This window comes from Trachymyrmex cornetzi, unplaced genomic scaffold (genome assembly GCF_001594075.2).
Source record: "Trachymyrmex cornetzi isolate Tcor2-1 unplaced genomic scaffold, Tcor1.1 scaffold127, whole genome shotgun sequence".
Lineage (NCBI taxonomy): Eukaryota > Metazoa > Arthropoda > Insecta > Hymenoptera > Formicidae > Trachymyrmex > Trachymyrmex cornetzi.
This window is the reverse complement of record NW_017295839.1, coordinates 1,871,824-1,883,557: the sequence shown is the minus strand read 5'-3', so window position 1 is coordinate 1,883,557 and position 11,734 is coordinate 1,871,824. Positions and strand designations below refer to the sequence as shown.

The 11,734-nt window shown below is 28.3% G+C and overlaps 1 protein-coding gene across 2 annotated transcripts; it reads left to right on the top strand.

The window, feature by feature from the left end:
• Positions 1 to 326: 326 nt before the first annotated feature.
• On the top strand, positions 327 to 9,191 carry LOC108770451 (prostaglandin E2 receptor EP2 subtype). Of its 2 annotated transcripts, none has more exons than XM_018522055.1 (7): positions 327 to 659; positions 1,201 to 1,896; positions 2,695 to 2,934; positions 5,405 to 5,582; positions 6,073 to 6,320; positions 8,092 to 8,329; positions 8,658 to 9,191. In XM_018522055.1, exons 2-7 carry the CDS (start codon positions 1,711 to 1,713, stop codon positions 8,765 to 8,767), a joined length of 1,200 nt encoding a protein of 399 aa, XP_018377557.1. In that variant the 5' UTR covers positions 327 to 659; positions 1,201 to 1,710; the 3' UTR covers positions 8,768 to 9,191. The 2 variants fall into 2 exon arrangements, with proteins under 2 accessions (XP_018377557.1, XP_018377558.1); XM_018522056.1 differs by having other exon boundaries at positions 5,408 to 5,582; positions 8,658 to 9,190.
• Positions 9,192 to 11,734: the final 2,543 nt, after the last annotated feature.

Below are 11,734 nucleotides of genomic sequence, written 5' to 3'. Positions count from 1 at the left end.
TTTCCTATTAATTTCTAACAATAAAAAATATGAGATTAAAATTTTGAATTACGATCAATTTTTAATAAAATATAATTATGTATTCTAAGATTGTCAAAATCAAAACTATATATACGCAAAATTCATTTATTTCCTAAAATAATTTAATTAAATCATTTTTTTAATCTAATATTCGCATCAGCAATGTTTTTGATAAATTTTAGCAATAAATAAATAATGGATAACAATTCTGCGCGCAGGCGCCATTGCTATCAAACCGGTCTTTGGGGGTAAACAAAACTGAATCCTGCGTGTGGTTTCGATCAGTCAAGCGGTAACTTCACTCGTCGAAAGAATCTCTTGATACTCTTATAAAACCCTCATATCTATTTTTGATCGGAAGGCTCGCAGGTTCGCGTTGTCAATCGTTGACTCTCCAGGATTTCCTGCGACGAGAAGAGCGTGACGAGTGATCGGCGTTGCTTATTATAATACGAAAATCAAATTAATATTCTGCGTAATAGACGTTTCAGACGAAATTATGCAGAGTTATCATCTTGAAGAACTTCTTAAAGGGCATAAAACGACGAAGAAAAAATTGGAAGAGCTTTGAAGATTGAATATATGGAGAAACGGTTGTGATTTCTTAAACTCACAGTTTCCGGATCAATTTATATTAGGTATAGAAAATTTAATTAAAATTTAAAAAAATTATAGAGTAAAATTATAGAACTTAACTAAAATTATAGAATTGTAAAATATATATTTCATAATTTTTATAATAACTGTTTCATAAAATCGGCTGTCTTCACTATTTCATACAGTTGCTTGGAATTTTTACGCAATGCTTAAATCATTATCATAAAATTCCACTGTTGTAAAATTAAACTATTAGAAATAATATTCTCAAATATGTATATTAAATTTTTATAATCTTTATTAACTCCAGATTGCTTTTCAATTTTATAAGGTTAATAAGCTTTAAAATCTCTCTCTCTCTCTCTCTCTCTCTCTCTCTCTCTCTCTGCGTTTTACGATCCTTTGTTATTGAAAAGTTTTACGAGTCGTTATTCATAATTTAGAACAATTTTAATCTTCTGATCGCAATTAATTATCTTTATTATTATTTACTTTCAAATTCCGATTTTCCCATTTTCTGCATTAAGTTACTATTACAAATTATGCACAGAAATGTAAAGCATGTTGTTAATCTTATTTCAGTGATCCTCTCTGGAAAAATACTGCAAATAGAATCGTATTACATATGCAAGAATTGTTTATGCAAATAGCAACAAGAAATTGCACATTTTTAGAAAACCCAAAAATGCAACCAATTCAAATTGCATAATGTAATGCACTTGCATTTTTCATATGACAGGAGAAACTTCCATGCATCTTCTTTGGATCTATTCTAATGATCTGAATAAAATTCTGAAAGAAAAAAAGTGTATATCAAGTGATCAAAATATTAATGTTAATACTATTACTAAATAGAAACTCGCAGTTGCTTGCGAGGAAGGTGAAAATTGAAATTGACATGTTTTAAATAGAAATTACTTTTACATTGAATTATAATTAATGTAAAACAACCGGCAAGTTATAAGGTCAGACAAGTCTGGATACTTTTTATTAGATTAGCTCTTTACGTCATATTAAGATAAGTTTTTTAGCAAAGCTGAGGAAATAAACGATAGGTGAAATTAAATTCTTAAATTCATACATACAGCAATCATGTTAGCGGATAACGATACTTTGTCAACTTTTGCGTTTAATAAGACAACGATGACCAACATAGTGACAAGTATTACACGAAGAAAGCATGTGAGTTTCGTGCCTCAAATTGTATTGACTCTTGTCTACACAACTGGCGTCATTGGTAACGTGTCTGCGCTGGTCATACTTTTTCATCGGGACAAGGTAATTAACGGAAATCATAACATCATTCATCAATTTATATTAATTAATATAATTTTTTGAATTGTAATAATACATTGTAATAACTATTACTATCTATTAATAAAACAAATCAGAAATTAAATATTACATACATTACAATTTTATTTCTCTCAAATAAAAAAATTCTTCTTCCTTTCAATTAATAATATAAAGTATATCTATTAAAGAATTATTTATTAAGTTGATTAAGTATTCCTTAAAAATGTATTCATCTTTAGCATAGTTTTGTTATCTCCGTAGTTAAAGATAAAAATTAAAATCTATAAAAATTAAATCTGAAAAATATATTGTATTAAATGAAATGTCTTTAAGAATAACGTGGTTTAATTAAATTCCAGAAATGTTTAAAAGTTTAGTAGAAAAAAAAACGCGGAGAGTATAATTGAAATGTTTTGCTATAGTTGATTATAAAAATATGAAGTAAATAACCGTAAGACGTTTGGTACTAACATGATAAGTCGGACAATCAGTCCAAATTGATAGAAAGTTAAATCTTTTTTTAGAGTGTTTTGAAATCTTTTTTGTAGAAAAGTTAATAATAAATATAAAATTATAAACCAAATATATTTTAAACGAGCAAATAATAAATGATCTAATATTTTTTTAAATAAAATATATCAATAATTTAATATAAAATGTATATTTCTATTATGTATATATAAAAATATATTTTTATCAACTTATATCGTTTCAGTGAAAAGTTGTTTTTCTAATAAAAAATTGTAGAGTGATGCTGTACATCAACTTATTTCATTTCAGAGAAGAAACCGCAAGCATTTGCTGATGTTACGTTGTTTGGCAACCAACGATCTCGTAGCGTTATTGGGGATGTTAGTTCAGATGTATGTTACAATTTATGCGGGCGATGTGACATCTACAAGAATATTTTGCTCTCTTCGAGTTGTTTGGCGACTTTTTGGCCTCTTTAGCGGCTGCGTCGCCATCGTCATGGCAGTGGAGAGGTGGTTAGCTTTAACTAGACCCTTTGTTTACCAAAAGGTAAGACTAAGTTTAAAATAATATCAAGAATCTTTATTTTTAGACCGCATATGTAAGTACACGATCAATACTAGAAATTAAATGCCTATTACAGTCGAAGCTCTGGATCTTCATATTTTAAATAATTCAATCTTGAATTACTAATATATACTATATATGTACTTGCATTATGCATATAAACCATATTGTAGTCTTTTTAAACTGCGCGACGAATTGTTTTTTCCGGACTATAAACGCAATTAAAACTACCCTAGTAATCGCGAATTAAATTGATAAGTAATTTTTAATAATTTGATGCTGCAATTAAGCATCATATTATAAAAATGTTAATATGTTGAAAAATAATATTGTAATCACTTACGAATTGCATATTATTTATACAGAAAGGGAATCAATTTGTTCTTTTATATAATCTGACTAAAGAAAATAAAGAAGTTATTTTACTTTATGTAATCTATTGGAAAAATAAATTTTCTTTCTTTTTTATTTTTAATGATGGACCGAAAGTCAACGCACAAAGCGTGTTGCCAAAGTAAATCGCATGTTATGATTCACGACATAGTCTTACTTACTGCGAACAAATTAATGCGTGTGAGAAATTTATGCACGTGCGCCACTCCAAAGTTACGCTTATAGAACGATCGTATTTTATGATAAAGATGGAATAAAAGAAGGGAAAACATTAATCGAATTAAAAACCGATTTTTGAGTGAATTATTACTGTATGTTGATGTAGGTGTACTAAGATTTTTGAAATACTATTCCGACAAATTTTTATTAATAAATTCGAATAATTTCGTGACTACTAATTACGGAGGTATTGATCGCAATGCGATAGAAACTGACGTCAATTTACACAGCGTGATCATCTTTAGACGCAGTATCCAAGATTACAAGTAATTGGAGTTGATTGCTGCTACTGTTAGATCGCGCTTTGTCAAATATTGTTTTTCCCAAGAAAACCCCACCTAATTCAAGTTATTCTCCTGAATAATATTAAAGTAATGATGTGCAACCCACGTTATTTATACATCCTTTCATCAACACGCGACAGGTGATAGATTAATGAGTTCCTAAATTTATAAACATATGACTAAAAAACTAGTCTTACATATCTTAAAAGATTAATAAAACAGATCATATTTTCAATTGCAATATAGTATAATACTTTTAATATTAATTTCACAATATCGCTTTATGCGTAGATCGCATACATGAAACTATATAATACAAAATTGCAAACGAAAAATTCATAAATTTATTAGGCACCGACCTGATATCTGATCAATCTTAGACGTAATTTAATCCGCGAAACAAGTTTCATCGATTTTGAGAGCAGACGATTGACCTTGAAAATTTCATAAAGGTTTTGCGCAGAATGATGTTCTCGAAATTCTCCATATGACGCAGTTCGTTAAAACACGGCTTCAATGCGAACATATGTTATTTCTTATTCAATGCAAACATATGTTATTTCTCTCATATTCATGCTAAAGTTGGTGTACTTAACAAAACTTCAATTATCAGTTACATTATTAACTCACCTTTTCCTGATTGTCATGTGTTATGAAAATCGTATGTAACGGTATAAGACACTATAAAATAATAAACTTGGACAAATTGTTCTTTCGTGATAATTCGATTATCTTTTTTCTTGGTTCCTTTTCTTCTGTTCTTTTCGAAAGGTTCTTACAGAACAAAGAATTAGCAAACGCATAAATCTAGATTATACATAATAGAAAAGAAAGCAAGAACGAATAGTTATTAGACATGAAAATAATATAAGATCTGGGATAGAAATTTTAAATCTAAAAAAATTTTTTTAATCTTTTATAGTTTTAACGATATTAAAAATTAACCAATTTTTGTTAAAAGATGTTTGCGTTCTTAAAAGTGCATGCATAAAAGAATACATATCCCTTATTTTAATGTCGATTTCAACATATTCGAAAAGGGATACTTTGTTGTGTTCCTTTGAGAGATAAATATAATTTTTGTTAATATTAAAACTCCAATTATATAATTAATTATATTCTTCAATTTATGTTTATATGAATATATAGAAAATTCGTAATCCAAACTAGATGAATATTTAAAAATTAATATTAGAGTGAATTGTGAACTTAAAGCTTTTACAATAAATCAGCAATAGCACTTTCTCATTCATGAACAAGGACATGTAATCTTCTTACAAAATATTTTCTTATAAAAAATTATAAAATTATTTGTTTACAATTAAATAGAAACAGAAATTAATGAAAGTTTACAAGAGTAAATTTATAAATAGAGACTATTAATTTCTGTCGCTTCGTGTTTTTTTTCGTTAATCTATGGCGGTATAAATTTCGTCAAATTAATTTTTCTCGATTTCTCCAATCTGTAGTTATTGCAAAACAAAAATTGCAACAAAAAGTCAATATCTGCATCGGTGTCTCGATGTCTTAATGGATAACACGCATGTATCTTTCAGCAGGTGACGTATCCGGTAATTGTGCGTTGCATGTTGGCGCTTTGGTTGATTGCATTAACGATAACCAGTCTTCCGGTTATGGGCTTCGGATTGTATTATAAAGACAAACAATGCGTGCGTTACAGAGAGGCCACAGAGCCGAGCGATATCGCTTATGCTTATGTATGGTTTATTTTTGGTGAGTAAATGAGTATATGATAAAAAGAAGAAATTACTGATTATTAAAAAGGCATAATAATATTTATTCGCAATTACTTGATTATTCTGTTTTATTAATTTTAATATAAACATATCAACATTTATATAATAATTGCTATAAGTAATTATAGCAATTATTATAATTGAGGGGATGGGCGGAATAAAGGCCTAATTATAAAAAATCTTGATAATAATAAAAATTGAAATAACTTACTATTTTTTTCATTATACATAAATGGATACAATATTAAATAAATTTATGTAATGTCTTTAAGAAGTTACATGTTATAAATCTTCTCTACGATTAATATTGCATGAAAAAGCTAATTGCCCGAAAAAGACCTAAGTAGAATTGTGTCTTTATTCCGCCCATCCCCTCAATTATGTTTCCAATTTTAACAAAAAGGATCCAATTATAAAAAAATTATTTTCAAGTTATTGAATATATTCTAATTTTTTTTAAATTACAGGTACTCTTTTATGTTTGTCGATTGTCTGGTGCAACTTGGCAGTTTCTAGGGCTTTGAGTAAATTAAGTCGTCGTACAGTTGCTCTTGGGAGAATCTCTAAAGCCTCATCGAGGGCAAAACCTTTGCTGACTATAGCCGGAGTACATACTCCACATCGATTAGAAACAGTTACAACTGAAGAAAGAGCATTCGCAAGACTTATGGCTGTATTATCAATATCGTTCGTTATTTGCTGGATGCCATACATGGTAAGTCGCCTTAATTAATTTATGATTATATAGTCTAAACTTATGACAAAATTGTGTAAAAACAATAAATAATATTAATAACAGATAAATATAAAAAATGAAATAATAATTAAAAATACAGTAAAATAATAAATAACGGAAAATAAATTTTACTGGTAAAATAAATTAATATGGTAAAATAATATTAATGTCTTTTGTTTTTGTAACGTATATGTCTTCCTGTTTTCTATTATTTTTTATATATTTAAATAAGTCATGAATATATGGCTGTATTCGGGGAGCGCACTATCAGCGCTATATATCATTTTATTCTTGTTTTACATCTAATAAACAATAGAATGACACAATAGTGCTGATAACGCAGCCCATGTATCTCATTTAATTAGTATGTTTTTTTTCTTTCATTGATCAATAATTATTTATTATTAAATAGATAAGAGAAATACTTAAAGGAGATAAATAGAAAATAGCCAAAACGAAAAAGGGAAAGAAATAATCTAATGCACATAATAAGGATTCGTTAAAGGTTTAGGGATAACAGGTTCAGATAATAGGAGAAAGTATAGATTAATGTTTATAAGCAGTAAACTATATTGAATGGCAGAATGAAGATAGAATGTTACGTTTCCAAGAAGAACGGTTTCCAATTTTCTTCTCTTGTATAGTTAAAGGGGAAGTCTTTGGTTGAAATATAAATTCCTGCCTCTTCTAGTTACTTTCTTTTTTATTGTTTGGCGCTATAAATATAACATGACCTTGCGAAAATTTTGTCGGGAATAGACTCTACTTTCGGTAATTCTGCGAGGGGATCGCGTGATTTGCTTACTGAGTACTGTTTTAAGCCGATGTTTCCTGTTATATTTACGATGTTCATCCATTTTAATCTTGATAGTATTAAGAGGAAATAAATAATTTCTATAACGAAATGATTTTTGAAATTCCTATACGCGATGTGAAAATATTTTGATGATATATTGAATTTTTAAAAATCTATTTTATAAAAAGAACTTTTCATATAAAACGTTTTTATCAGAAAAATATTTAAAGATAAAACAATTTAAAAATTACGGAATAAATTATTGATATAATTTTTGCATTATAAACAGATAACAATAAGAAGAAAAAAAAAGAATTAATAATAGTAAATAATAGCAATATGATAATAAATAATATTAAGAGTATGACAATACTAAATAAAAATTTTTATACAAAATAAATAGAGTTGAGATTTTTCTAAATAAATTGATTAACTTACAACAAGCATCTTCTTGCCGGAAACGATGATCATTATTATTTATTACATCTAACCAGTACAGAATTATCGCGTGCTTCCGCTAAAAGCGAAGGTCGACAAAGATAAATGATCAATATTTGAGAATAGTTTCACGTACGAGCCATCGAGACATCCGCGAGCCAATATTCTGATCGTCTCTGAATTGATTTCATCCTGTTGACGGTTTTGTCAGGTGATAGAAAATTTTACACGCGGAGTAAATTAATTCGTAAAATAGATAGATATAACATAACCAAATATTTTTTCTACGAATTAAAGACGTCACTATTATATATGTATACAACCCATTTATTTTATACATAAAAATTTTATAAAAGAATAGGTTTAATAACACAATTACGAATGTCTCTCCCTGTTTTTAAATGTTTTTCTTTGTAAGAATAACGTTCTACCTACAATGATTGAATTAATTTTTTTATTATTTAAATCAAATTATTAAACTCTAAATTATTAAATTTTGTTTATCGTCTTCTCTAGATTTCCATTCCATTGGCTCAATTCGCGATGCATTTACCTAAAACGGCGGTCACTGCACTAAAATGCATTCGAATCTTCCACATCATAGCTGATATTCTTTTATGCATTCACTTCACCCTGGATCCATATATTTATGTTCTTTTACGAATGCCCCGACCGAGATTTCGATTGTTGAAGCCCCTCTGTAGGATCTGCTGGCCTGATTCATCCTTTAAAAGCCGCTCCAATTCCTTTACAGGTATATATAAGACAATAAACAATAATTAAATATATAATACATAAACATTAATTAAAGTTTGAAAATTATATAACTTTAGTCACATGTTGCAATAGTTGATGTATTAACAAAAAAAGTATGTAAATCAAATTATATGTATAATGCAAATATTAATTAACGTTATTAACTTCATAAGATCACTGTAGTAAAAAATAAAATAATTAAATATGATGAATATAATAAGTATAAAAAATAAGATTATAGTGTTGATAAGAGAAAAAATAAAATTAAAATTAGTAAAAATTAAAATTTACTGCAGCACTGTCACAAAAATGATTTCATGCAACAGGTACGATCGATCACCAATGTAGCACCAATGGTCCGCCCACACCGAACACTGCTCCATCAACCCCCGTTAGCGAAGAACACGATTCGCATCTGGTTACAGCATCCCTCTGAGATCGGCCTATGCGAATGGTCTTCCTAAAGCGATTGAAAAATCACATGTAATCCACGCGTAAAGCTTCGAATCGCTTCAACTGGAAGACATTTGCACAACTTTTAATTAACTCCATTCATTTGCATAAGGCAAATGAAAGTGATGTTAATGTACGCAACATTATTTGACTTAAAAATTACTTGAAAAAGAAAATTTTAATTTGTAAGTAAGTAATTGGTATATACTTAAATACATTTGTTTGTGCAAGTTTCTAGTCAACAACGAAAGTGCGAGAATGAATAACGGAATCTTAATCGCGCAAATTACCAAAGTAATATAACCGTGACTTAATAAAAAATATCTTTCCAATACTAAAAATTCAAATATAGGATTCGGATATAAATGACAATATTTTGGAAGATACATTTTTTTAAATGTAATATACGAAATATAAAGTTCATATACACGCTCTTATAAAAAATAAAAACAATAATTTAAAAAATTTTTATCAAAGTCACATGTTTTTGAAATTATTATTCAGTTTTGAACGCAATGTACCGCGAGGAAGAAGTCTATTATACGTATTTCTATATTATATTCCATGTTGTGTGTGTAATTGCAACCTAGAAAGTAGAAATGTCGTATATTTGTAAACGACTTTATTTTAAACGAATATCGTTATTTGTACATAATATCATACATACATATGTTAATGTACTTTTTGTATGCCGCACAACGTCGCGTAGCACTTGCGCGTTTAACAACTTTCAAATAAACGTTAGTCCGAAATTATCTAGATCACGACTCACTTTCGGCTCTCCAGGACAGACATACATCCACGAATATTTTCGTGTACAAAAAAGAATAGAACGCAAACATACACTTCGCACTCTCTGTGCAGCATCTAAAATATCGTCGCGTCGCGCCAATAATGATCAAAATGTAGCAAAGCGCAGCGCGAGATAAATCAAGGATCGAATAAAATTAAAGTATATAATACAAGTATACAATTATATCGGCAGGTAACTCGCTGTTAGCCACCGATAATGTCGAAAATAAGTTACCGTCGAAAAGTCGAGTCGCTCGTAAGAAATATACACAACTCAAATGCAAGTTTAACTAAAATTTGTATATATATGTTCGCCTATGCAGGATGTAACATTGTAGTCGCTTGTAGAGAAGATTGTAATTTATTGTGATCGCGTTTATACTGTTGTATAATGAATTTGTAAGAAATAAATAAATATTTGCATAGATATAATACGCTAACAATAAATTAAAACATAACATTATCTACGTTAAAATTATGATTTGCCGACAGATATTAATTGCTTTTAATAAAGAAAATTTTTTATTACATTTAATCGATATGTATTAAATCGGAAAGAATAAAGTCTTATAATATGACTTGCTTCTGATTTGATAATAATCAATTTCAATTATAATATTATATATAGTTAAAAATTACCATTGCATCTTTCTCATAATTACTACACTTTTTCTCCCTTTTTGCGATGTTTTGTTAAACCCTGCATATTTTGGAGCTCGACACATTACACTCGATTATACATATATCATCCATAAACGTACATACACATATATTTTTGTTTGTATTAATTTGACAGAAAATTTATATAATTTGACAATCTTTTTCTGATAAAATATCGTTTTTATGCAATAAACAAGTGCATTCAAAGTTCTAGTTTTAACATTACAACTGACATATGTACAATAAATAGAATTGGCGAATAGTAGAATGGAAAGACCGTGAAATTACATATAAAACGACAAATACCATAATTTATTTACCTAAAACGATCCGTTTGTTTTAAATACAACAAAATAATAATAATAAGGTATTAAAAAAATTCGAAATTATGTAATATAAATAACAAATTAATTCTTAACATAATTATTCAATTTATAAATTTGTTATATGCTTCTCACGCGAATCAACTCATTTTTATATTGTAACAAATTAAATATCGATTAAATCTACAACGTCAAGTAAATCACTGTGTTCACACGGAATCGAAATAACTGTTTGGCCGTTGCAATAATCGCTTTTCATGATAACAAAGGTTGTCAAAACACTAATAATTACGTGGTCTCGTATACAGTTATTTCGAGATTCATTATCAATTAATTATTGTCACAGGTATGTTGTATGTTTATTAAAAAGTTAATTATTTAAATCTCACTTGCGATTATATACCCAAGCAGAACAAGTTATTATGATATCAAATTGATGCCAAAATGACTCCAAAATGATCATTAAAAGTCATTTTTCAATCATTTTCGATTTATTTTATGTCATTTTGACGTTATCATGATTTGTTGTTCTGCTTGGAGACTTTGTTGCACATTTCTGTCAGATTCAAATCCATCTTGAATTATAAATGTAGTTTTAAATTATTATATTATTCAGCAAAATATTAATTATGAAATTTTGTAGAGAATATAGACGATCAAATGATCATAAAACAGTAATGAACAATTCTTTCGGAATTATTTATTTATCTTCGTTCCAATAAAATTATTTATTTCATATTTTTCTCATTATAAATTATGTAATAATTATTAAACTACTCAAAAATAAATCCAAAATAAATTGACAAATAGTTATATCCGGACGAATTATTAAATAGGCAAATAAATATATTTAAAGGATAAATCAAAGATTGTTCAAAGCTCATAGAAAAACGAAGGAGACGTACATGATGGCAACTTTGTGACAGAATTATCGGCACTTCTATTGGCTTGCGCCGCGATCGTAAATTTGTTTTTACTGACTTGTAGTTTTAATTAGAAGATAATGAAGTCCACAAACACGCACGCACACAACTGCACCTTCCACGCGCGCGCGCACGCAGAGAGAATATAAACAGTCACTTCTAATACGCAAAAGCTTCAAATTTCTTTATTCTTCATCTCCTTCAAATAAATAAATCCATCTATTTTAGACTTCAATGCACTTGATGTACACA

What these genes read in the sequence shown, in the direction of transcription:
- LOC108770451 (XM_018522055.1), top strand. Translation starts at nt 1,711, where the DNA reads ATGTTAGCGGATAACGATACTTTGTCAACTTTTGCGTTTAATAAGACA. An exon ending in TACTTTTTCATCGGGACAAG is followed by an intron (nt 1,897 to 2,694) that starts GTAATTAACGGA and finishes ATTTCATTTCAG; the next exon opens with AGAAGAAACCGCAAGCATTT. An exon ending in TTATGTATGGTTTATTTTTG is followed by an intron (nt 5,583 to 6,072) that starts GTGAGTAAATGA and finishes TTTAAATTACAG; the next exon opens with GTACTCTTTTATGTTTGTCG.